The 26,191-nt window shown below is 59.8% G+C and overlaps 1 protein-coding gene across 3 annotated transcripts in view; it reads left to right on the top strand.

The window, feature by feature from the left end:
- Positions 1–311: 311 nt before the first annotated feature.
- SRCIN1 (SRC kinase signaling inhibitor 1) overlaps positions 312–26,191 on the top strand; it is an 83,333-nt gene continuing 57,453 nt past the window's right edge. Inside the window, exons 1-2 of one of the 3 annotated variants that reach the window (XM_032134154.1) lie at positions 312–512; positions 13,088–13,150. In XM_032134154.1, the coding sequence (XP_031990045.1) occupies positions 491–512; positions 13,088–13,150 (85 nt within the window). In that variant the 5' untranslated portion in view covers positions 312–490. Of the gene's footprint in view, positions 513–13,087; positions 13,151–24,358; positions 24,663–26,191 lie in introns of those variants that run through there. The other 2 variants (XM_032134155.1, XM_032134153.1) reach the window with 2 other exon arrangements.

Here is a 26,191-nt window from a genome sequence, read left to right as displayed (position 1 = left end):
CCTCCCTCCCATCCCCTGCGCGCTCCCGCGGGTCACCGGCGACAGCGACAGCGACACGCGCGTGCCACCGCGGCCGATTTGCTGCCGGATGAAAAAAAAAAAGAAGAAAAACAGCGACAACAACAACAACAAAAAAACCCCCAAAACCCCATCGGGGGCCTTTAAGAGGCAGAGCGGGGCACGGGGGGAGCCGTCTGTCCCTCCCTCCCTCCCCCCCAGCGCGGATCCATCATGAGCTAATGTGTTTTTCCCATTTGTTCCCTTTTGTACCTCGCGGAGCCGCGCGCTCCCACGCGCACCCGGGCGCGCTCCCGGCGCGCTCCCCGCGCCCACTCCCCGCCGCCGCTCCTCCCGTGCTCGGCCGGGCCTGAAGCCCCTTCTGCCGGCAGAAAGGAGAGGGGGGGGGGGGCAAAAAAAAAACCCAAAAAAAAAAGAAAAAAGAGGAAAGCCACCCAAAAATAAAAAAGCGAAGCAGCCTCGGCGAGCAGAAATGGGGAATACACCCTCTCAAGGCATGTCACTCTCACTATGTGCATCCATTCTTAAGTAGCAGGTATTTTTTTTATTTGTGTGGTTTTTTTGCCTTCCTTTCCTCTCCCCTCACCCCTCTCCTCTCCTCCGTGTCGCCGGCGGTGCCTGCGGTGGGGTGGCGGTGGGGTGCGGGGTAAAAAATGCTCGCTGGTGCTGCCGGAGTTTTGCTGGCCGGGCTTTGCCGCCCAGGCAGGGCGTGCGCGGGGCTGTGGCGCTCCGGAGGGGCGTGTGACAAGCGCCGGGACGCGGTGACCCCCCCCCTCGCCGGCCCCGAGGGTCCCCCCGCCCCGGCAGCGGCCGGGCTGGGGCTGCGGGATCGGTGCCGGAGGCGGTGCCGCTTTTTGGGGGGTGTTCGTTGCCCCAGTGCGGCCGGAGAGTCCTGGAAATGGGGAGAGCTGGGGGTGCTCGGAGGGGGCATTTTTGGTGCCGATGGCAGCTCCAGCCCCCCGGGCTGGGCATTAATTGGGATGTTGTGCCCGCCGAGGCGAGCTGGAGGATGCCAGGCTCTGGATTTCTGTCCAGATGGGCGCGGAGGGAGCCGTGGGCTCTCCCTACCTGCTGCCTCCCCTTTTCCTTTTCCCCGAGACACAAAGGGCAGCACGAGCCACCGGGTGGCCCCTGGAGCGACATTTTCGGCACCGTCGCAGCAGGGAAAAAAAAAAAAAAGAACCCAAAAATCTGTCGCATCCCGGGCTGGGCTGGGGCGTGGGGGGAGGTGGCGGAGAGGGAAACTTAAAATAACTCCGGAGGTCGCTCGCCCTGTGCTCCCGGAGCTTTCGGGGGGTGACGGGAGCCCCGGCGGGGTCTGATCCCCGCCGTGGGGGTGTGGGTGGGGGTGTGGGTGGGAGTGTGGGTGTGAGGCGCTGCCCCGACCCGCGCCAGCCCCGCGGAGGCGACAGGGACACGGGCGGGGGTCCCTTTGTCTGCGCTGGCCGCGGGCAGCTCCGCGCTCGCCCCGCGGCCTCTCCTCTCCTCTCTTTGTTCTCGCCTCGTTCGCGGTGGCACCGGGCTGGGGAGCGGCGCTGCCGCTGCCCCCGCGTGTGCCCACCCACCCACCCTGCCACCCACCCGGCACCCAACTCCCAGGGAAGTTGGGTTGGGCAGCGCCTGGAGCCGGGAATGCGGCCGGAACCAGCGCCAGGGCCCTCGGGAGCTGCGCCCCTTCCCGGCGTCTCCAGGGGTGACAGGACGGTCACATCTCGCTCAGGGATGGAGAGAGGAGGGGTCTCGGGTGGGGTGGGCGTCCCCCGCCAGGACATCCTGGTGTCCTCCATCCCTTCCCTGGGTCACTCGCAGGCACCCCAAACTCGCCAGCCCTAAATCCTGAGGGTGCAGGTGCTTCCCAGTCCCTCTGGATGCTCCATGGCTCTCACAGCGCTGGGAAAAGGGGCGGGGCGGGGGCTGTGCAAGGCCCCCGCTGTTTCCCCAAAACCCATCCAGGGTTCGGGGCACTGAAGCCCCTCGGCTGTTCCAGCCCCGGCGGCGGCTCTTCCCTCGTTTTAATGAGGAATAAAATTCCAGCGTGTTAATTATCTCCCACCAGGCTGCCCCCGGCGACGGCTCCGTGCCCCTGACAGGAGCCCCGTCCCCACTGGGAGCTGCTGGAGGGGCTGGGACCCCCTCGGGGGGGTGGCCGGGGAGCCCCCGGCCCTGGCAGGGCGGTCACAGCGTTGGTGGCTTTGTGCAAAAGGAGCTTTGTCCCCTCCCGGCAGGGTGGGATGGGCAGGGAGGGGTGGGCAGGGAGTGATGCCCACCCTGCTCGGGGTTTTATGGAATGTCCTGGGGTCTGGGGGGTGCTGGTGGCCCTTCTGAGGGGGTGGGCTGGGACAGGAGAGGGTGGGGGACACCCCTGGCTGGGAACTGGAGCGGTGCTGGCACTGCCTGGGAGCTGTGGGGCACTGGGAGGGTGTGTGGGTGTCGCTGCCAGGCTCAGCCCTGGTTCCCCACTCAGCAAAACCGCGGATCTCCACCCAAAATGTGATTTCCCGTTAGGAAAAGGGGGATGAAGGCACCTCCCTGCTGGGCTGGGCTGGGGGCGAACCCGGGGCGTGAACCCGACCAGATGGACACCCTGGTGAAGGTGGCACATCCGCCCCCTCACATTGCCCCCTTCCCTCCATCCCTCCGTCCCCACAGCCACCCGGGCCGGCCTCGCCTTCCTTTTCCACGAGAATCCCCCGTTCCCACCCTTCCCACGGCAGCGCGGTGCCCTTGGCCCCGGCGGGGACCCGCGTGGGCGCTGCCGTGGGGGTGAAGGGACAGAGCCCATCAGGGCAGGGTTTAATTATAGCCATCGATTGTCGCCATCGATCCCCGCCGGGCCACGCGGTGGCCGCCTCTGCGCCCTGGGGACACCGGCGACACGTGGCAGCCGCGTCCCGTGGCAGCGAGCGTGGCCCGGGGCTGCCGGGGGAGGGGACAGGGCCAGGCTGGCGGGTGCCTGAGGGGGGTGACGGGATGTGGGAGTGGTCCTGAGCTGGAGAAGGGTCTGGAGCTCGAGGAGAGGCTGAGGGAGCTGGGAATGTTTCCGTTATCAGGAGGGGCCGTCTGGATGTCCCCAAGTCCCTGATAGGAGGGGACAGCCAGGGAGGGTCAGGGTGTGATGCCAAGGGACAGCAGGAGAGGGAACGGCCTCAGGATGTGCCAGGGGATGTCCAGGCTGAACAGGAGCAGGAATTTCCTCATGGAAAGGGCAGTCAGGCCTTGGAATGGAGCCCCCCATCCCTGAAGGTGCCCAAGGAATTCCCGGATGTGGCACTCAGGGCTCTGGGCTGGTGACAAGGATCGGGCACAGGTTGGACTTGGTGATCCTGGAGAGCTTTTCCAACCTCGCTGATCCCATGATCCCGGGTTTCTCCGGGGTGCTGTGCTACAGACGAGCCCGCTGAGGCTCCTGCTGTCGGGATTTTCATTCCAAGGATGCTGGGGAGGGAAGGAGGAGCTCCAGGCTGCTTTGGAGAGGCTCAGGGATGCAGAGGAGCGGGATTTGGGATTTGGGAAACAGTGCTGGGCAGGTGGGAAGCAGGGTGGGGCCGTGCTTTGGGACAAGTTCTCCAAGATTTTCCTCTGTTCCCGGTGCTGGGATCATTCCCAGTGCTGGGATAATGTCCCCAGTGTTGGGATAATGTCCCCAGCACAGGGCAGCCACCCCGGCCCCGGGGTCGTGTCCCCACGCTGGAGCAGCATCCCTGTTTTCCCACCACTTGGAATTTGGAATCCCACAAAACCAGCCCTTGGTTTGGGGGTGCTGGAGCTCTGAGGGGGGGTCAGCACCGAAATTCCTGGTGGGATGTGCTCGGGAAGGGCACAAGGGGGGCAGGGGGGGCACAGAGCCCCCGTTTGCGGCAGTTTGGTGGCCGTGAAACTCCTCCTCCTCCTCCTCCTGCTCCTCCTCCATTCCCTTCGTCGGCTCCTTCCCAGCAGCCGTGGTCGAGTTTGGGAACGCTCCTTGTTCTCTGTATTGTTTATTCTTTATTCTTTTTATGATTTATTCTTTATCCTCGTCATTATTTATTCTTTATCCTTGTCATTATTTATTCTTTATCCTCGTCATTATTAACTCGCCCTGAGGTGGGAAATGGGGCTTGCAATGGGATGATCCCGCAGGGCCGGGGGTTGGGATGAGAGGATCTCCCAGGTCCTTGCAGCCCAAATCGTTCCGTGATCCCACAGAACTGCAGGTCCGAGGTCCCCAGGGTGGAGCCTGGAGGCCGCTTGGCCAAACTTTGTGGGATTTTTGCATTCCAAACCCACAAGTGACCCAGCTGGTCACTGTGGGAGCTGAATCCCAGCTCCAAACTGGGAACTGTGGGAGCTGAATCCCAGCTCCAAACTGGGAACTATGGGAGTTGAATCCCAGCTCCAAACTGGGAAATGTGGGAGCTGCATCCCTGCTCCAAACTGGGAACTATGGGAGCTGAATCCCAGCTCCAAACTGGGAACTGTGGGAGCTGCATCCCAACTCCAAACTGGGATATGTGGGAGCTGAATCCCAGCTCCAAACTGGGAATTGTGGGAGCTGAACCCCCAAGTGAGCGTGTGTGTCTTCAGGAATATCCCAAATCCATCCCTGTGAGGATTTTCGGTGCTCTGGGACCCATCAGCCACTCTCCCTCCAGTCCCATCCCATCCCATCCCATCCCATCCCATCCCATCCCATCCCATCCCATCCCATCCCACTGATCCCATCCCACCGATCCCATCCCATTGATCCCATCCCACTGATCCCATTCCACTGACCCCATCCCATCCCATTGATCCCATCCCACTCATCCCATCCCATTGATCCCATCCCACTGATCCCATCCCACTGATCCCATCCCATCCCACTGATCCCATCCCACTGATCCTATCCCATCCCACAGATCCCATCCCATTGATCCCATCCCACTGATCCTATCCCACTGATCCCATCCCATCCCATCCCACAGATCCCATCCCATTGACCCCATCCCACTGATCCCAGCCCATTGATCCCATCCCATTGATCCCATCCCATTGATCCTATCCCATTGACCCCATCCCATTGATCCCATCCCACTGATCCCATCCCACTGATCCTATCCCATTGACCCCATCCCATTGACCCCATCCCACTGACCCCATCCCACTGATCCTATTCCATCCCACCGATCCTATTCCATCCCACCGATCCCATCCCACTGATCCCATCCCACTGATCCCATCCCTCCCTCCCGCCTGTGCCGGCTGCAGGTGCTCCAGGACTCGAGGGCTCTTCAGCGCCTGCTGCAGCCTCCCCGATTCCCCGCCGGGGACAATGAAACTTTGCCGTCAGCTGGTTTTATTTTCTTCCCTCCGCCCTTCCCCGCGCTCGGTTTCCACTTTCAGAATCCATGGAAATGACGGGGTTTGGGATTTTTTTTCTTGGTTTTTTTGAAGTTTTGAAGATTCATCTCCAACAGAAGGGCTGATGGAGAGGGTGGGAGGGAGAGGAAGGGAAGGAGGGGGGGACAAAAACTCCTGGGGTGTTTGTGTTGTTCCTTCTCTGCTGAAATATTCGGATTGCAGAGGCAGAGGAGGAGCTCGGTGATCCGGGAACGGGGAAAAATCCCGGGAATGGGAACTGCGGGAGCTGAATCCCAGCTCCAAACTGGGGAATGTGGGAGATAAATCCCAGCTCCAAACTGGGAAATGTGGGAGATGAATCCGTGCTCCAAACTGGGAACTGTGGGAGCTGAATCCATGCTCCAAACTGGGAATTGTGGGAGCTGAATCCCAGCTCCAGACTGGGGAAGGTGGGAACTGAATCCCAGCTCCAAACTGGGAATTATGGGAGCTGAATCCCAGCTCCAAACTGGGAAAGGTGGGAGCTGCATCCCAGCTCCAAACTGGGAACTATGGGAGCTGCATCCCAGCTCCAAACTGGGAACTGTGGGCGCTGAATCCCAGCTCCAAACTGGGGAAGGTGGGAACTGCATCCCAGCTCCAAACTGGGGAAGGTGGGAGCTGCATCCCAGCTCCAAACTGGGAACTGTGGGAGCTGCATCCCAGCTCCAAACTGGGAATTGTGGGAGCTGAATCCCAGCTCCAAACTGGAGAAGGTGGGAGCTGCGTCTCTGCTCCAAACTGGGAAAGGTGGGAGTTGAATCCCAGCTCCAAACTGGGAACTATGGGAGCTGCATCCCAGCTCCAAACTGGGAATTGTGGGAGCTGAATCCATGCTCCAAACTGGGAACTGTGGGTGCTGAATCCCAGCTCCAGACTGGGAACTGTGGGAGCTGCATCCCAGCTCCAAACTGGGAAATGTGGGAGCTGAATCCCAGCTCCAAACTGGGAACTGTGGGAGCTGCATCCCAGCTCCAAACTGGGAATTGTGGGAGCTGCATCCCTGATCCAAACTGGGGAATGTGGGAGCTGAATCCATGCTCCAAACTGGGAATTGTGGGAGCTGAATCCCAGCTCCAGACTGGGGAACTGTGGGAGCTGCATCCCTGCTCCAAACTGGGAACTGTGGGAGCTGAGTCCCAGCTCCAAACTGGGAATTGTGGGAGCTGCATCCCAACTCCAAACTGGGAATTGTGGGAGCTGCATCCCAGCTCCAAACTGGGAATTGTGGTGGCTGCATCCCAGCTCCAAACTGGGAATTGTGGGAGCTGAATCCCAGCTCCAAACTGGGGAAGGTGCGAGCTGAATCCCAACTCCAAACTGGGAATTGTGGGAGCTGCATCCCAGCTCCAAACTGGGAACTATGGGAGCTGCATCCCAGCTCCAAACTGGGAACTATGGGAGCTGCATCCCAGCTCCAAACTGGGAGCTGTGGGAGCTGCATCCCAGCTCCAAACTGGGAACTATGGGAGCTGCATCCCAGCTCCAAACTGGGAGCTGTGGGAGCTGCATCCCAGCTCCAAACTGGGAACTATGGGAGCTGCATCCCAGCTCCAAACTGGGAGCTGTGGGAGCTGCATCCCAACTCCAAACTGGGATATGTGGGAGCTGCATCCCTGCTCCAAACTGGGAAATGTGGGAGCTGCATCTCTGCTCCAAACTGGGAACTGTGGGAGCTGCATCCCAGCTCCAAACTGGGAACTATGGGAGCTGCATCCCAGCTCCAAACTGGGAGCTGTGGGAGCTGCATCCCAGCTCCAAACTGGGAACTATGGGAGCTGCATCCCAGCTCCAAACTGGGAGCTGTGGGAGCTGCATCCCAACTCCAAACTGGGATATGTGGGAGCTGCATCCCAACTCCAAACTGGGATATGTGGGAGCTGCATCCCAGCTCCAAACTGGGATATGTGGGAGCTGCATCCCAGCTCCAAACTGGGAGCCAGCCATTCCAGGATTGGGAAAAGGGAGTCAGGGAGAGGCTTCTCCCCCATTCCCACCCCATTTTCCCCTTGTGTCTCCCCCATTCCCACCCATTATCCCCTTTTTTCTCCCCCATTCCCACCCCGTTATCCCCTTTTTTCTCCCCCATTCCCACCCCGTTTTCCCCTTTTTTCTCCCCCATTCCCACCCCATTATCCCCTGGCGACTCCAGGACATCTTTAGGGTTTGGGCCTCGGGAAGGGACACATGGAAAAGGACGTGGGGAGAGGATGTGGATCCTGGATCCGGGAGGTGGATGCCGGCCCCACCAGCCCTTCCCCGCTCCCAGCTCCCGGTTGTTGTTTTGGGGTCTCTCCCACCTCAATGGATCCGTTCCAATCCCAGCCTCTCCAAATCCTCCGTGTTTCAGGAATTGTGGCTCCAGTCTCAGGGAATGCTGCTGGATCAGCCCCCAGGAATGCCAGAGCTCATTCCCAAATCCGGCTGCCACCAGGACAGGAAATGTTTGGCTCCTGATCTGCCAGAATTTCCCCCAAATTGTCCCTTTTTTCCCTGTGAGCATCCCGGGATTCTGGGCATGCAAACCTCACGGTCTCATTAATTGATTTAATTACCTTTAATTTAATAGGGATGCTGCAACTCCGAGCCGCAATCCCAAAAAATGGGGTTGGAAAAGTGGTTGTGGCGTCTGCTCTGGGCTTTGTGGGATTTTTAATGGGATATTTAGAGCTGGAATGGGACCGAGGGCTCAAAGATGGAGGTTTGGATCCTGCACTCAGCTGGGATTGGAGTGATCTGGCAGATTTTGGGGGGAATGGGAGGGATGGGGATCTGGGATGGGGTTTTGGAGGATCCCAGTGTGGATCCTTCATGGGGAAGGCAGGGGATGAACACAGAGAGGGGAATCCAGAGGGAGGAAAGGGATGTGCAGGGACCAGCTGGATACCACAGGCCATGAACATTCCAGAGCCCAAATTCCCACGGAATTAGGGGATCTAAAGCACGTGGATCCTGCAGACCTGGAGTGACCTTGTGGCTCTGCCATGGCCAGCTCCAGCTTTGCCTGGAATCTCCTCAATTATCCCCATTTTTTTGGATACGTGGGGATAACCCTGCCCTAGAGAGAAATCCAGGGATTTCCAGCTGCCCAACCGCTGTCCCAGCCTTCCCCAGGGGCTCCAACTGCGCCGCCCTTCCCGAGCATCCCTTGGTCCATCCCGGGCTTGCGATCCCAATCCCAATCCCAAATCCCAATCCCAAATCCCACCATGGGGGGTGAAACAACCACCTGTGGGTTCCCTCCCCTCGGCGAGGTGGGTTCCCTGCCTGGCGAGCGCAGAGCCGGAGGGCGAGGGATGAATTCCCGAATTCCCGTCTCGCGGGGAATTGGCAGGGAATGCTGCCACGGCACGCCGGGGTTTTATTGGGATCGCTGCCGGGATGGGAACGAAGCCGCTCCTCGCACCGGGAAGGGAACGGGAAAAGTGTCACTGTGGATCTTTGTGCATGGAAAAATACAGCACCTCCCTCGCTCCCTCCCTTCTTCCTGCTGCTGGAGCCCGGGGAAAGGTGGCAGGGATGGAGCTGCTGTGTCCAGCTCCTGTGTCCAGCTCCTGTGTCCATCTCCTGTGTGTCCATTTCCTGTGTGTCCATATCCTGTGTCCATCTCCTGTGTGTCCATCTCCTGTGTGTCCAGCTCCTGTGTCCATCTCCTGTGTGTCCATTTCCTGTGTCCATCTCCTGTCTGTCCATCTCCTGTGTGTCTATCTCCTGTGTCCATCTCCCTGTGTCCAGCTCCTGTGTGTCCATTTCCTGTGTCCATCTCCCTGTGTCCAGCTCCCAGTGTCCAGCTCCTGTGTCCATCTTCTGTGTCCATCTCCCGTGTCCATCTCCCGTGTCCAGCTCCTGTGTGTCCATTTCCTGTGTCCAGCTCCCTGTGTCCATCTCCTGTGTGTCCATCCCCCTGTATCCATCTCCTGTGTCCATCTCCTGTGTCCAGCTCCTGTGTGTCCATTTCCTGTGTCCATCTCCCTGTGTCCAGCTCCCAGTGTCCAGCTCCTGTGTCCATCTTCTGTGTCCACCTCCCGTGTCCATCTCCCTGTGTCCATCTCCCGTGTCCATCTCCTGTGTGTCCATCTCCTGTGTCCAGCTCCCTGTGTCCATCTCCTGTGTCCATCTCCTGTGTCCATCCCCCTGTATCCATCTCCTGTGTCCATCTCCTGTGTCCACCTCCTGTGTCTATCTCCTCTGTGTCCATCTCCTGTGTCCATCTCCTGTGTCCATCTCCTGTGTCCATTCCCTTCTGTGTCCATCTCCTGTGTGTCCCTCTCCCTGTGTCCATCTCCCGTGTCCATCTCCTGTGTCCATCTCCCTGTGTTCATCTCCTGTGTCCATCTCCTGTGTCCATTTCCTGTGTGTCCATATCCTGTGTCCATCTCCTGTGTCCATCTCCTGTGTGTCCATCTCCTGTGTCCATCTCCTGTGTGTCCATCTCCCGTGTCCATCTCCTGTGTCCATCTCCTGTGTGTCCAGCTCCTGTGTCCATCTCCTGTGTCCATCTCCTGTGTCCATCTCCCTGTGTCCATCTCCTGTGTCCATCTCCTTTGTCCATTTCCCTCGGTGTCCCCTCCAAAGGGTCTCCAGGTCCTGTCAGGGCAGGGTGTGGCCAGGTCCTGTCAGGGCAGGGTGTGGCCAGGTCCTGTCAGCGCAGGGTGTGGCGGTGTCCCCTCCTTCCCCCGCTCCCTCTCCGTCCCTCTCTCCCTCCCTCTCACCCCTCTCCTCCTCCTTCCCTCCCCGCGGAGCCGGGAATCAAAGGCAGGAGCGGCCGGGAATTTTCAGCCCTTCCCGAGCCGCGGAGCCTCCAAAGGACACTCAAGGACACCGCGATGGTGCCGTCCCTGCCTTCCTCCTCCTCCTCCTCCTCCTCCTCCTCCTCCTCCTCCTCCTCCCCCTCCTCCTCCTCCTCCCCCTCCTCCTCCGCTCCTTCCCCCGGGAATGTCCCGGCTCCATCCCTGCCTCCCTTTTGTCCCGTCCCCACCCTCGATGGTCCCAGGCTCCTGTGCTGCTCCCTCGGGGCTTCCAAAGCCAATAAAATTCCCCGCTCCTGCAAATCCCGGGAATCAGGAAGCTCGGGACAGGATGGATTCTCCATGGGAGCCGCCAGGGTCTCATCCCAGGACCTCGAAGGAATTTTTCGGCTGCCCCATCTCATCCCAAACAGCTCCGGGGTGATAACTGGGAGCTTTTCCCAGCTCTTACCTCCCTTCCATCCGAATTTTGGGGAGCCCGGGCGCTCCCAGGGTAGGTCCCGAGCCTGAGGTGAGGCAGAGATCAAAGCCTGGCTTTGATTCCAGCTGGGAATTCCGGTCTTCCCCTTCCCTCGGCGCCGCGAAAATCCCAAGGAGGGGCTCGGACAGCTCCGTTCTCCCTGGAAAACCAAAGGAGCCGCTCTTGGCCTCCTCCTTTCTCTTCTCCCCCTAAAAATCCCCTTTTTTTCCCTCTGAGGTGTCACGGGGAGCCAGCGAGAGGAAGGAGATTCCCGCAGGAATTCCTGGCACCTTACAAAACGCGCCATAAATAATTAAACGCGATCTGCAATTATCAAAACAAAGGAATAAAGTGAATTTCCGAAGGATTTTCCACTCACATTCCATCCTTTTTTTTTCCTCCCTGTTTTTTCCCCCTGCTTTTTTTTACGCCTCGGAGATGATTTGCTCACACCGGGCGTGAAATCCATTCCCAGATTTTGGATGCAGCGCCAGGAGCCACCAAAATCCCTCTTTTTTGTGGCTAAACCCCCCCCAAAAATCCAGGGATAACAGGGATTAAAGGGCTTGGCCGGGCTTTTTTTTTTTACCCATTCCAAGGATTCAGCAGCGCTCCCGGGAATGTCGAGTCCTCCGGGATTGGTTTTGGGGTGCAGGAAAGGTCGTGGAGCCTCTTCCCACCCTCCCTCCGGCAAAAAAAAGGGATCCTTGTGGGATCCGTGTCCCCTCTCGCCCTGTCCCGGTCATCCCGTGACCCCACGACCCCAAAAACAAAGGCTCAGAGCAGCTCTGGGATGTTTTGTAGGATCTGGGAATGCCTTGGGATCAGTTTGTGAATGGGATGCTCCGGGTCTGGATCCACGGGGGAGAGCCCTGAGAATCCCTTTTCCCTCCCCAGATTCCCCTATATCCACTAAAGGATCGTGGTGGCTCCCAGGGATGGTGTCAGGGCGAGTCAGTGGGGCCAGACCCCAAAACTGGGGGTGGGAAAGGGGATTTTGGGGGTTTGGGGCCAGCAGGACGGGTGGGATGATCCAGGTCTGGATCCAGGGGGTGGAAGGGGCTGTGCATCCCCTTTTCCCTCCCCAAATTCCCCTATATCGGGGGATATCCCTATTACGGGATCGTGGCGGCTCCCAGGGATGGTGTCAGGGCGGGTCAGTGGGGTCAGACCCCAAACCGGGCGTGGGAAGGGGATTTTGGGGGTTTGGAGCCAGCAGAATCCCTTTCTGTGCATTATCCAGGAAAAAAATCCCAAAGAATTCCATGACTTTTATCCTTCCATGCCCGTAACTCCTCATCCCGATAAAAACCCCACCTGGAGCTGAGCCCCAGGACCCCCCCAGGTGTGGAGTGGGATCTTTTGGGGTCGGTTTGCAGCCCGGTTTGGGATGCTCCTCTCCCTGGTTTGGGATATTCCCGTCCCCAGTTTGGGATATTCCCAAAAGATTTTCCCATCCCTGGTTTGGGATATTCCCCTCCCTGTTTTGGGATGTTCCTCCTCCTATTTTGGGATATTCCTCTCCCCGGTTTGGGATATTCCCAAAGGATTTTCCCCTCCCTGGTTTGGGATTTTCCCCTCCCCATTCTGGGATGTTCCTCTCCCTGTTTTGGGATATTCCCGTCCCCGGTTTGGGATATTCCCGAAGGATTTTCCACTCCCTATTTTGGGATATTCGGCTCCCTGTTTTGGGATATTCCCTTCCCCATTTTGGGATATTCCCTGTCCCTGGTTTGGGATATTCCTCTCCCTGTTTCAGGATATTCCTGAAGGATTTTCCCCTCCCTGTTTTGGGATATTCCCCTCCCCATTCTGGGATGTTCCTCTCCCTGTTTTGGGATATTGCCCGTACCTGGTTTGGGATATTCCTGAAGGATTTTCCCTTCCCCATTTCGGGATATTCCCAAAGGATTTTCCCATCCCTGGTTTGGGATATTCCCTTCCCCATTTTGGGATATTCCTCTCCCTGTTTTGGGATATTCCTCTCCCCGATTTAGGATATTCCCAAAGGATTTTTCCCTCCCTGGTTTGGGATATTCCTCTCCCCATTTTGGGATATTCCCGAAGGATTTACCCCTCCCTGTTTCAGGATATTCCCCTCGCTATTTTGGGATATTCCCCTCCCTGTTTCGGGATATTCCCAAAGGATTTTCCCCTCCCCGGTTTGGGATTTTCCCCTCCCTGGTTTGGGATTTTCCCTCACCTACAAGCAGGAACAAATTCCCACGTGTGGAGATGCCATTCCCGGCCCCGTATCCATGAGATCCATGGGATCCAGTGGGATTTCCCCCTCTCTTCCCCATCCCTTTCCTCCGTGTTTCCCTTCCCGCCGCTCTTTTATTTCGGGTTTTCGCTGTGTTTCGCTTGCTCTGATTCATTTCTTTCTTTTCCCCTCACCCCCCATCCACATTCCCGGCAAAAAAAAAAAAAAAAAAAACAGATTAAAAAATTCCCGGCTGGAATTTCCCATTCATGAATCTCCTCCTTTCCTGTCCCTACCCAGGGCTCCATGGAATTGCGGGCGGGAAGAAGCCAGGACTGTGTTCCCTTTGTTTAAAGTCTCCAGGTCAGTACCGGGGGCCGGCACCGTCCTCCCCTTTTCCCTGTTTTTTTTTCCATGATTCCATGAATTCCCGAAAAATCGGGAGCCAGGACCGTGGTGGGTGAGGGCAGCACCCAGAGCCCGATTTTTGGGATGTTTTTAGGAGGGTCCTGCCTGGATTTTGGTTGGGATCCGTGATTGAGGCATCGCTTCCCGAATTTTTGCCGGAGGACGGGGGAGGGATTTGTGGAGATTTGCGGTGCTGGAAGATCCTTGGAATTCCTGAAATGATCCTGGAGGGATCCCTGAAGGGATCCTGGTGATCCTGGTGCTCCTGGAAGGATCCTTGGTGCTCCTGGAGGGATTGGGGGTGTCCCTAAAGTGATCCCTGCTGATCCTGGAGGGATCCCTGCTGATCCTGAAGGGATCCTTGGAGGGATCCCTGGTGATCCTGGAGGATCTCTGGTGTTCCTAAAATGATCCGTGGTGTTCCTGGAGGGATTCCTGGTGATCCTGGAGGATCCTCGGTGCTCCTGGAGGGATCTTTGGAGTTCCTGGAAAGATCCTGGAGTTCCTGGAAGGATCTCTGGTGATCCTGGAGGGATCTTTGGAGTTCCTGGAAGGATCCTGGAGTTCCTGGATGGATCCTGGTGATCTTGGAGGATCCTCGGTGGTCCTGGAGGGATCTTTGGAGTTCCTGGAAGGATCCTGGTGATCCTGGATGGATCCTGGTGATCCTGGAGGATCCCTGGTGATCCTGGAGGATCCTTGGTGTTCCTGGAGGGATCCTTGGTGATCCTAGAGGATCCTTGGAGGGATCCTGGTGTTCCCGAAGAGATCCCTGGGCGCTCCCAGAGGGATTCCTGGTGATCCTGGAGGATCCTCGATGCTCCTGGAGGGATCCTTGGTGTTCCTGGAAGGATCCTGGAGTTCCTGGAGGATTCTTGGTGCTCCTGGAGGGATCCTGGTGATCCTGGAAGGATTGCTGGTGCTTCCATAGGGATTTCTGGTGCTCCTGGAAGGATCTTTGGTGATCCTGGATGGATCCTGGTGATCCTAGAGGATCCCTGGTGATCCTGGAGGATCCTTGGAGGGATCTCTGGTGTTCCTGGAGGGATCCCTGGTGTTCCTGGAGGGATCCCTGGTGATCCTGGAGGGATCCCTGGTGATCCTGGAGGATCCTTGGAGTTCCTAAAAATTCCTTTTCCTTGTCTTCCTCCCCATCCGGGTTCTTTCGGGTCCCATCCCAGAGCCGTTCCCTGATCCAGGTGATCGGGAATCCACTTCCCTTCAGGAAAAATTCCTTCTCCTCCGTGTTCCTCTCTATCCATGTCCGGGTGATTTTGGGGGATTCAGCAGTGATGGGGTTTGGGATTCAGCAGTGATGGGGTTTGGGATTCAGCAGTGATGGGGTTTGGGATTCAGCAGTGATGGGTTTTTGGGATTCAGCAGTGATGGGGTTTTGGGATTCAGCAGTGATGGGTTTTTGGGATTCAGCAGTGATGGGTTTTTGGGATTCAGCAGTGATGGGGTTTGGGATTCAGCAGTGATGGGTCTTTGGGATTGAATTGTAGCGGTTTTTTGGGATTTAATGGTGATTGTTGTTTGGGATTCAGTGGTGATTTTTGGGGGGATTCAGGGATGATTCTTTTCGGGATTAAGTGGTGATGGGTATTTGGGATTCAATGGTGATGTTTTTTGGGATCCAGTGGTGATGCCCCTTTGGGATTCAGTGGTGATGGTTTTTTGGGATCCGGTGGTGATGGGGTTTTGGGATTCAATGGTGATGTTTTCTTGGGATCCAGTGGTGATGCTCCTTTGGGATTCAGCAGTGATGTTTTTTTGGGATTCAGTGGTGATGTTTTTTGGGATCCGGTGGTGATGGGTTTTGGGGATTCAATGGTGATGCTCCTTTGGGATTCAATGGTGATTGTTGTTTGGGATTCAATATTTGAACAGATCAGACAACACCTGGAGGTGCCAAACCCAGCACAGGAAGCCCAGCAGAGGGCTGAGCATAGGATTTGGGGGATTTGGGGGATCTTTTCCACCCAGGACAGCCCCTCCCGACCCCCCCACTTTCCCCCCCAGCTCCAAACCAGGAGCTGCAAATCCCGGGCAGCACCTGCTGAGTCACGAGCGCCAGGGTGACATTCCCGAAGGATGTTTGACGTGGGATCAGAGGCGGGAATGATGGAAAAAAAAAACAAACCCTTTTCCCGACCCTTTGGAACATTTTTCCTGCCTCCCGTCTGCTTTTCCGCCGCTCCAGCCTCTGTCTGGGGGGGATGAAAGCGCCGCCGCTCCTGCCGGAGGTGGCAGCGACACGGAGGCCACCGCTAATGGGGACATTAATGAGCTTTGTCTCCCTGCCCTAAAGCAGCTCCTGACCCTTCCCAAGGGTTGCGAGCACCTGGAGGAAACCGGCACCACTTTCATCCCGGGCGTTCCGGCTCGGAAAAAAAGCTGGAAGAGGTCAGGGAGGGGGTGGAGGTGGCTTTTGTCCCCAAAGCCCCTGGATTTTGTCGCCAAAGTCCTGCTGCAAGGTGACAGGAGGCGGCTGGGACTTGTCAGAGGAGCTGGGGATAGGGGAAGGATTTGTTCCCAACGCCGTGGGACAAGGGAAAGGGTGTCCCCATCCCACTGGGAGAGGGGAAAGTGGCCCCATCCCACTGGGAGAGGGGAAAGGGGTGTCCCCATCTCACTGGGAGAGGGGAAAGTGGCCCCATCCCACTGGGAGAGGGGAAAGGGGTGGCCCCATCCCACTGGGAGAGGGGAAAGTGGCTCCATCCCATAGGGACAGGGAAAAGGGGTGGCCCCAATGCCATGGGACAAGGAAAAGGGGTGTCCCCATCCCACTGGGAGAGGGGAAAGCGGCCCCATCCCACTGGGACAGGGAAATGTTGTCCCCGCCCCTGGTCCCCACTCCCCTCTCCCATTCCCGGTGCTCCCTCCAGCCCGTGCCACCTGGATTCTTCTTCCTCCTCCTCATCCTCCTCCTCCTCCTCCCTGGAGCTGTCTGAGCTCCCCGATCCCTCGCTGGCTCCCAGCCCTGGTTGCCACACGGCCACACTCGCTGTGGTTCCCACCTGCTTCCCTGCCTGCTTTCTCCAAAGCCATGGCAGCAGATGCTCCCAAATCCTTCCCGGCGGGAATTTCGGGGCGGATCCACAGGTGATTCACCCCCGGAGAAGCTCTGGGTGGCTCAGGCAGTGAGTTCCTCTTCCTCTCCTCACCGCCGGTGAAATTCCCCCTGTAAAAAATCCCCGAGCGAATTTAAAATTAAAAAAAAAAAAAAAAAAAAAAAAATAACCAAACTTCATATTTTTAACAAATTTAAATTATTTATTGAAAATAATTCCCCAGCGGAAATTTCCCAGCAGAAGCAGCGACCTGGAGCCACGGGAAGCCAGGGGGTGATGGAGCCGCTTTTCCATCCCGGAGAGCGGGATGGGGCTGTGGGATGTGGGATGAGCAGGTGGCCGGGGGCCGGGGCAGATCCCCAAAATAGATCCTGGATTCGGCGGGGGAGAGGATGCGGCCCCGGGCTCCCCGCGGGGCTCCTGCCAGAGCCGCCTGCCGGCTGCGGCCTCGTCAGCGCTGCACCCATAATTACTGCACCTATAATTAGTGCACCTATAATTACCTCTGATGTGCCGCAATTAGAGCGGCAGCAGAGGAGTTGGAGCAGACGGGAGAGGCCTTGGCTGCCTGAGAGAGCTTCCAGCCCTTCCCGGTCCTTCCATCTCCTCCCGGTGCCTTCCAGCCCTTCCCAGTGCCTTCCATCTCCTCCCGGTGCCTTCTCCCAGTGCCTTCCAGCCCTTCCCGGTGCCTTCTCCCAGTGCCTTCCAGCCCTTCCCAGTCCTTCCATCTCCTCCCGGTGCCTTCTCCCAGTGCCTTCCAGCCCTTCCCGGTGCCTTCTCCCAGTGCCTTCCAGCCCTTCCCAGTCCTTCCATCTCCTCCCAGTGCCTTCTCCCAGTGCCTTCCAGCCCTTCCCGGTGCCTTCTCCCAGTGCCTTCCAGCCCTTCCCAGTCCTTCCATCTCCTCCCAGTGCCTTCTCCCAGTGCCTTCCAGCCCTTCCCGGTGCCTTCTCCCAGTGCCTTCCAGCCCTTCCCAGTCCTTCCATCTCCTCCCGGTGCCTTCTCCCAGTGCCTTCCAGCCCTTCCCGGTCCTTCCATCTCCTCCCGGTGCCTTCCAGCCCTTCCCGGTCCTTCCATCTCCTCCCAGTGCCTTCCAGCCCTTCTCGGTCCTTCCATCTCCTCCCAGTGCCTTCTCCCAGTGCCTTCCAGCCCTTCTCGGTCCTTCCAGCCCTTCCTGGTGCCTTCCAGCCCTTCCCGGTCCTTCCATCTCCTCCCGGTGCCTTCCAGCCCTTCCCGGGGCCTCCTCTTGGTGCCTTCCAGCCCTTCCCAGTGCCCTCCATCCCTTCCCAGTGCCTTCCAGCCCTTCCCGGTCCTTCCATCTCCTCCCAGTGCCCTCCATTCCTTCCCAGTGCCTTCCAGCCCTTCCCAGCCCTTCCATCTCCTCCCGGTGCCTTCCAGCCCTTCCCAGTGCCTTCTCCCAGTGCCCTCCATCCCTTCCCAGTGCCTTCCAGTCCTTCCCGGTCCTTCCATCTCCTCTCAGTGCCCTCCATCCCTTCCCGGTGCCTTCCATCCCTCCTGTGCTGCCGGGAGATGGATTTTGGGAAGGGTGGGAGAGCAACGGGGTCAGCCCCGTGCCCGGGGTCTGCGGTGTTGGTGGAGAACGGGCTCTTCGTGGGATCACGGAATGGTTTGGGATGGAAAAACCTCCAATCCCATCCATTCCCACCCCCTGCCACGGGCAGGGACACCTCCCACTATCCCAGGCGGCTCCAAGCCCTGTCCAACCTGGCCTGGGACACTTCCAGGGATCCAGGGGCAGCCACAGTTTCCCTGGGAAACCCATCCCATCCCCATCCCACCCTCCCAGGGAGGAATTTCTTCCCAAAATCCTCTCCCGAGTCCATTTCTCCGTCTGTAAAACAGGAACAGCGATCCCTGAATCTGTGAAGTTCTGGAATCCTGGAAGGATTTGGGCTGGAAGAGACCTCCAAGCCCATCCATTCCCACCCCACGCCATGGACAGGACCATTTCCCATTATCCCAGGGTGCTCCAAGCCCCGTCCCACCTCCCGTTTCATCCACAAAACCCCAAAATCCCCACTCTCAGCGAGGATCCCTCATCCCAAACCACAGGGCTGAGCTTCCCCACCCTCCAAGCACCCAAAACGCTTTTATGGGTGCAAAACCCTTATCCAGAGCCACAAAAATTCCCCAGGAGAGCTGTGAACATCCCCCAACTCCCTCATTTCCTGCCTCCCTCTCCCATTTTCTGCCCCATTCCCGGCTCCTCACCCCCAGCCGTGCCCGGTTTAAGCCACAACTCCCAGCCTAAAGCGAGGTTTTAAAGCCTTTTTGGAGCGCGGGGCCTGAAATTCACAATAAAACCCGACAAATGGGAATGATTCAGAACCATTCCGCTGCAAAGAGTGAGACCGGGACCTCAATTAAATCATTAATTTAAGGATTGCTCTCGGATGCCTTTAAATCGCTCCCTCCTGCAGTTTAGAAATGGATAAAGAGCACGGGGAAATAAAAGGAGAGGTGAGAAAAATGTCATTTATGCGCTGATTTTGGCTCTGGCAGCAGCTCCGGATTTGATTGGAATCCCGGGCCTGCCTTTGGAGGAAGAGCAGAGGTCCCCAGGTGAGGTGGGAGCTGCTGGGGGGTCCCCAGGGGATGCAGCTGGGAGCTGCCAAAACGCCTGGAAACCCCTCCCGGGATGGTTGGGGGTTTTTTTTTAGGCCCTGGAAATGGTTAAATCCAGAGGAAAGAAATGGATTTTTAAAAAACCAGGTGAGGTTTGGCTCTCCAGCAGCATCCCGGGAGTGCGATGGGGATGAGGTGGGTGGGAGCAGCTCCCAGGGGTCGGAATGGGATTGGCCCGTGGAAGCAGGGACAGGGACAGGGACAGGGACAGGGACAGCCTGGCAGTGGCACAGCCGGGAGGTTTTAGGAGTCCTGGACCTGTCCTGTGACACTTTGGGATTTTCCTGCTCTAAAGGGGAAGAAAATCTGCGGCTCCCTCATCCCTGGAAGTGTCCAGTGCCAGGTCAGAGCACCCTGGGATGGTGGGAGATGTCCCTGACCATGGCAGGGGGTGGGAATTGGATGAACTTTAAGGTCCTCTCCATCCCAAACCCTCCTGGGATCCTTCCGATGATCCCAAAGCTCCACGGGGAGAGGATTTGCACCCCCAAACCCCAGCGCTGCCCTCGCCGAGGCTTTTTCTCTCCCCTGTCTCCAAAACTGAAGTCTCCTTCCTGGCCCAGGCCCTGCATCCAGCGCTGCCGCAGCTGCTCCTGGCGTTTTTCCCTTCCCAATCCACCTCCCGCGGGTGGAAATTCGGGATATTTTAAGGCAGAACCGGGCACATCTCCCGACCTGCGGCGGGAGGCGGCTGCGCTCCCGGTCCTGCAGCCGATCCGAGCGGGATCGGCGCCTCCGCGCTCAGCAAGTGAGCAAAGGGAAAAAAGGGTTCTGGAGCACCGGGATTTGGGGCCGTGCCAGGCCGCCGGGTGCAGCCGGTGGGCGCCGGGCGCGCCGGGCGCCAGCCGGGCCCCGGAGGTGTTGCTGCAGCCCCGGGAGGCTGTGCCAGGCTCCGCTCGGCTTCGGGGAACAGATTCTCGCTTCCCGCTTCTCCAGGAGGGCCTGGGTTCCGTCACCAGCTGGGGAGCAAAGCCCCAAATCCACGGACTCATCCAGAGGGTGCCGGGGCGGCCGCGGGAACAGCTTGGGATGCGAGCGGGGCCGTGGGAGGCTGGAGGGGACCTGCGGGTGCCAAAATTCCCTCGGCTCCACCTGGCACCGCTTGGCAGCTCCCGTCTGGGAGCGGTGCCGGGCGCTGCCAGCGCGGAGGGCGATGCCAGGCTCGGCAGATGTTGCCCGCAGCCGGTGCGGCAGATCCGAGCAAGCTGAGCCATCCTCGTTGCTGCCTCGACAACACCTCCGGCTTCTTCTGCTGGGGCTTTGAGGAGTTTTTTGTGTGATTTGAGAACTTATCAGCCGGCACTTGGCTGGGTTCGATAAGGATCCGCACTTCCGGGCCCTTCAGCTGTGAAAGGCTCGGAGCCGCGCGGTGCCAAAAGGTCTTTAAGGAGGTTTTTTTTCCGCCGCTTAACCCGGTTTCCCCCCGTTTGTGACGGCGGCAGATCCGATACCTCCATCTCTGAGTGGAAAAGGTTTTTCCGTCCGCCTGGGCCAGGGGTTTTCCCCCACTCGTGACCCCCCCGAGGGCTGGGATGAGGTCTGGTGTGCCCAGCCTGACCCGCTGTCACTGTCCCCGCGCCCTCCAGCCCTCGCACCCTCGCCTCGGGGCACAGTTCGTGTCCTGATGTGGCTTTTTCCGGAGCAAGGATTGGGGTTGTGGTGCCAGGAGGGGGAATTTGGGAACGGGAAAGCTCTTCCTGATTTCCGAGCAGCTCCGCGCTGTCGTTGTCCCTTTTTCCAGCCGCCTCCTGCTTCCAGCCCCTGGGCACACCCGGGAAAGGTTGTCTGTCTGTCCTCACGAGGACAGGCGGACCGGGAAAAGCTCAAATCCCAAATCTCCGCTGCCGAGAATGGGGCGCATCCATCCCCACCTGGCACCACCATCCCGCCCTGAGCTGGATCATCCCGGGCTGATCAAGCACGGGCAGCACGGATGAGATTTTGCGGCAATTCCAGGGCCCATCTACCCCTGATTAACCCCTGGTTGCCTCTGGAGCATCCCTGGCAGATCCCTGATCCTCCCCCTCCCAGGACGGAGCGCTCGGTTTGTCCCCGATCTCTCGTCCCCGGCACGGTGACACAAAGGCCCCTCTGTGCCATTGTGCGGGGGCACCGCATGTGCGAATATTGCTCTATAGACTCCGCGCTGCCCGGGCAGGGCGGGCACAAAGCCCCGCTGTCTGTCCCAGCTCCGGGAAGGCGCCTGGATTCCCGATCCATGACTGTCCCACTGTTCCCATCCCAACAGCCGCCAGCGCCGCCGGGGCACAGCGAGGCCTCATTGTGCTGCTCCGGGGGCTTTGGGAGCTCTGAGAAGCTCGGGGATTCACGGAGGGATGGGCTGGGGTGTGGAGGAGGGAGCCGGGAGCGGGAATGGAGCGGGGAATGGAGCAGGGAATGAACGGAGCATCCTCACCCCGCGGGCACAGGAGGGGCCGGCGCTGGCTGGGAGCGGCTCCTCGGGAGCTGCTGAGAGCAAAATCGTGTCTGGGAGCGCAGGTGCGAATGCAGATGTCTCAGCCCGACGTGCGGGAGCTGCTTTTAGCGGCCTTTTCCCGGGAATTGCCTCATGGACACGCGGCGGCTCCAGGGGTGTCACCAGCAGTGCGGGCTTGGGGTGCCCCAGTGGCTTTGGCAGTGGGGTGCCAGCTCAGGGTGGTGCCGCAGGGAAGTCTCCGCCTTGGGAAGGCGCAAAGTGGGGGAAAAAACCAACGTTTGGATTTAAAACCAGGCGTTTCCCCCCATTCCGGGCGTGCAGGGAATGGTGTCCCTTCCCCTGGTGACAGCAGGACCCTGCTGGGGACTGTCCCCGTGTTGGCGCGGCAGTGCCAGGCACGGGTGATGCTGGCTGGGATTTATCCCGGGATAAACTCTCGGCTCCATCCCCCATCCCACGGCAGCTCCATTCCCTGTGGAATGGGGCACGGCGGGGACCGTGGGGACAGTCAGTGGCAGGGATGTGGCAGCTCTGGATCTGCTCCCGAGCGGCTCCGGAACCGCAGCGAGGCTCATTTATCCCTCAGCAGCAGCGCAATCACAATTAAAAGGTCACCGCATCCTCCGGCCCTCCCTCGCAGCCGGGTTTTCAGGGATCAGCGGGAAGGACAATTAACCCTCGCTGCTTTCCAGCATTTTCCTCCCGGAGCCCCCAAACCTCCGCCATTCCCGAGTTATTCCAGGGGCAGGGAGCGCCTTTCCTGGAGCTGCGGGTAAATTCCCAGCGCTGCCACTGCCCTGCTGCGGGTCCTTGGTCACCTCCTCTCGCCATTTGCCGCCCCAGCTGCATCGCCGGGGTTGAGCCAAGCTTTTTTATTTCTTTTTTGGAGCAATTCCTGCCTCTCCTCCCGGCAGGAATCAACCTCCCATGGATAATATTGGATATTACCACAAGATATAAATGTGCGGGGAAAGATTCCCTCGGCCCCAAAGTGAGGGAAAGAGAGGGGGGGGAAATCCCCTGCGGTGCCTGTGGGGTGCGGGAAGTGGCCCAGCCCGCTCCAGGAGGGCTCAGCAAGGAGGAGAAGGAATTTTTTTGGGAAGGTTTCTCGTGTCGTGCGTGCCGCCTGTGCCAGCTGTGACTCACGGCTGCGGCTGTTGGGGAGCCTGGAAAGGCTCCAAGCGGGAGATCAGGGCTCCAGAGTTTCTCCCTTCTTGCCCTGGGAACCAGGAGCGCTCCTGCCCCTGCTCCATCCGTGCCTCAGTCTCCCCAGAGTCAAGATTAGGGAAAATCCAACCCGTGTGAGCATTCCTGAATTCCCAGCTCTTCCCACCTTCCGCCATCTGAGCTGTCAAGGCTCAGAGAGAACCTTTGGGATGCCAGAAGGGCAGGGAGAGAAACAGCAGGAGAAACACCAGGAATGGGGAATGCAGGAAAAGGAGTTGAGATCTCAAAGCCTTTTCCCAGTGCTGGAAAAGATGAGGGAAACCCGGAAAGATGGGAAGAGCAGAGGCGGGTGGGGCTCTCCAGGGTGGCAGGACACCACGGCAAGAGTGCCCTCGCGATTGTAGGGTGAGAGGAAAGGGGCCAGGGGAAGTTGGATATGAGGGACAATTTCTCCGTGGAAAAGGTTGGCAGAGCTGCCAGAGGTGCAGAGTCCCCGTCCCTGCAGGGAAGGCCACCACGTGCAAGTGGCACTTGGGGACACGGCTTGGTGGTGACACATCAGCGCTGGGGGATGCTTGGAGTCGACCTCGCAGGACTTTTCCAGCTTTATTGATCCCAAGATTCCAATCGTGTGGGGGGTTGGCTTTAAATCCCGTGGCATCAGCGTTTGAGCGGCAGCCAGACTGAAGGGGACCCGTGCTGGGGGCCCCGTGGGGTGGGGTGAGGCTGGATTTGGGGTCCCTGTGGCTGGGGCAGCATCTCCCCGGAACCTTGGGGGTGGCATGGTGCCAACAGCCCCCAAAATGTAGGAGCAGGAATGGTTTTATGCGTTTGGATGGACCGGGAAGGATCGGTTTGTGCCCCTCGGGTGTTCCCTGCCTGCTCCTGCTTCCTTCGGGATGATCTCCTCGCGCTGGGAATCTTTGGGAAGGGTCAGTTCCGTCCGGGCAGGACCCGACCTGGCTCCGTGTCCTGGGGACAAACCCTGTGCAGCCGGGCTCTCCCGGGAGCCAGCCGCTGGAATTCCTTCCCCGAGCTCCCTCGGGGCCTCTGTGGGATCAGCCACGGGGGACTTTTCGGGGTGTCCTCACCGGGGGCTGGGCATCTCGGTGACATCAGGGACATCCTGGTGTCCCCAGCACCGAGCAGCGCTGGCGCCCCGGCCCCTCCAGGCTGGCTCCTGGGGGTGGTGGCAGCACGGGCAGAGCTCCCGGAGTGACACCGGCAGCTCGTGCCAGGGACACGGGGAGGGCAGCGCGACAATCCGGGCGCTGATGGCACTGCCCGGCTGCTGGCGCCCGGCCCATGTGATGCGTTTGAGGGGGCACGCTGACATTTCCAGGAGAAGGGGGGGGGGAAAAAAAAAAATCCCCGGAGAACCCGCAGGGAGCTCCGGAACGGAGGAAAACCGAGCGGAGCCGAGCGGAGCGAGCGGAGGGATAAACCGGGAACGGGGGGAAAAGTTGCCAGGCCAGGGACGGGATGTGAGGGGAAGCGATGGGAGCTGGCAGAGGAACGGGAACAGGGAATGTCGGCCATCGAGACGGCGCTGGGAGCCCCTCGCTAGCGCGGGGACAAGAGCGGGGAGCGCTCGGCAGCGCCGGCGCCCGCCCGGCCTCGCTGCGGCTCCGCTCCCCGGCGCGGAGGACTCGGCGCCGGCTGTGAGGTGACAGTGACGGCGCCGGCTGTGAGGTGACAGTGACGGCTCTGGCTGTGAGGTGACAGCCGCCGCACGGCTGCGAGAGCCCGGCGAGGTCAGAGCTGCGCGATCAGGTCGGTGCCCACGCTCCCCGCGCGCGTGTTTGATAACGAGCCCATCCCGCGCTTCCTTAACATCAGCAGCCAGCGGCGCTCGATGCGTCCCCTCCGATGCGACCTGACGGGGCCGGCGAGTGGCTTTGAACGCCGAGCCATCACCGAGGCCATGCCCGGCTCGGGTTAAGCAGATGCGATGAGCCGCGTGTGTTTGTCGCGCAGATTCGGGAGCCGCGCTCCGAGCCGCCTCCTGCTCCCCCCCTCGCCGCCGCGATGCTGCCTCGCTGGGCAAAGCATCCCCCTGGAGCTTCCCCCCGAGCCGTGGCGAGGCTGCGGGAGCCGGGCAGAGCCAGCGAACCCCGGGACTACCGGCTGACAGCGCTGCTCGTGGGTACGGACCGGGGGGGACGGGGGGTTGGGGGGTGCAGGCTCTGCAGGCTCCTGGGGACGCTGGCCCCAGGGGGATGAGATCTGCCCTGGGAATGATGGACGGTGTGGGATGGGGATGGTCCCAGTCCCTCACAGTGGGCTCTGGAGGGGCTCAGGGATGGTCCCAGCCCCTCACAGTGGGCTCTGGAGTGGCTCAGGGATGGTCCCAGCCCCTCACAGTGGGCTCTGGAGGGGCTCAGGGATGGTCCCAGCCCCTCACAGTGGGCTCTGGGGTGGTTCAGGGATGGTCCCAGCCCCTCACAGTGGGCTCTGGAGGGGCTCAGGGATGGTCCCAGCCCCTCACAGTGGGCTCTGGAGGGGCTCAGGGATGGTCCCAGCCCCTCACAGTGGGCTCTGGGGTGGTTCAGGGATGGTCCCAGCCCCTCACAGTGGGCTCTGGGGTGGTTCAGGGATGGTCCCAGCCCCTCACAGTGGGCTCTGGAGGGGCTCAGGGATGGTCCCAGCCCCTCACAGTGGGCTCTGGGGTGGTTCAGGGATGGTCCCAGCCCCTCACAGTGGGCTCTGGAGAGGCTCAGGGATGGTCCCAGCCCCTCACAGTGGGCTCTGGAGGGGCTCAGGGATGGTCCCAGCCCCTCACAGTGGGCTCTGGAGTGGCCTGGGATGGTCTCAGTCCCTCACAGTGGGCTCTGGGATGGCCTGGGGATGGCCCCAGCCCCACACAGGTGGGCGCTGCCCCTGAAAGGCACAGATGCTGTGGGCTGGGGTGGTCTCAGGTGGACTCCGGAGTGGCCTGGGGATGGTTCCAGCCCCTCACAGGTGGGCTCTGGGGTGGCCTGGGGACGGTCCCAGCCCCTCACAGTGGGCTCTGGAATGGCTCAGGGATGGTCCCAGCCCCTTGCAGGTGGACACTGCCCTGGGAAGTGAGGGATGGTGGTCCCAGCCCCACACAGGTGGGCTCTGGAATGGCTCAGGGATGGTCCCAGCCCCTCACAGGTGGCCTCTGGCCCGGAGGGGACAATGGCACAGGCTGGGGATGATCCCTGTCCCCCACAGGTGGGCTCTGGGGTGGCCTGGGGACGGTCCCAGCCCCACACAGGTGGGCACAAATGGCGTGGGCTGTGCTGTGCTGGGTGCCCGGCTCCGAAGGGAGGAGGAGGAGGAGGAGGAGGAGGAGGAAGAGGAGGAGGAGGCGCAGGGCTGCAGGCAGCTGCTGCTGCCCTCCTTTTGCTTGACTAAACCCCGCTGCCTGGACAGCTTCTGACTGGCGCTGGTGGGAGGCGGCGGGCGGGGGGGGACGTGGCTGTGCCCCCGATGTGCCCGGTGGGGCAGGAGGGGACAGCAGGGGACAGCAGGGGACAGCAGGGTTTGCTCCGCGGCCCGAGGGGTGGCATCTGCCTCCGGGACGGAGCGGTGGCCTCGTCCTCGTGTCACCCGCAGCGTCTCGAGGTGGGATGTGGCACCAGCCCTGTGAGGGACCGGCTCAGTGTCGCTGTGCCCTGCGGGCAGCGGGACGTGCCGCGTGTCCCCCGC

The sequence above is a fragment of the Corvus moneduloides genome, chromosome 26 (genome assembly GCF_009650955.1).
Source record: "Corvus moneduloides isolate bCorMon1 chromosome 26, bCorMon1.pri, whole genome shotgun sequence".
Taxonomy (NCBI): domain Eukaryota; kingdom Metazoa; phylum Chordata; class Aves; order Passeriformes; family Corvidae; genus Corvus; species Corvus moneduloides.
Note: the sequence above shows the minus strand (reverse complement) of the source record. Positions and strands in the feature narration are given on the sequence as shown.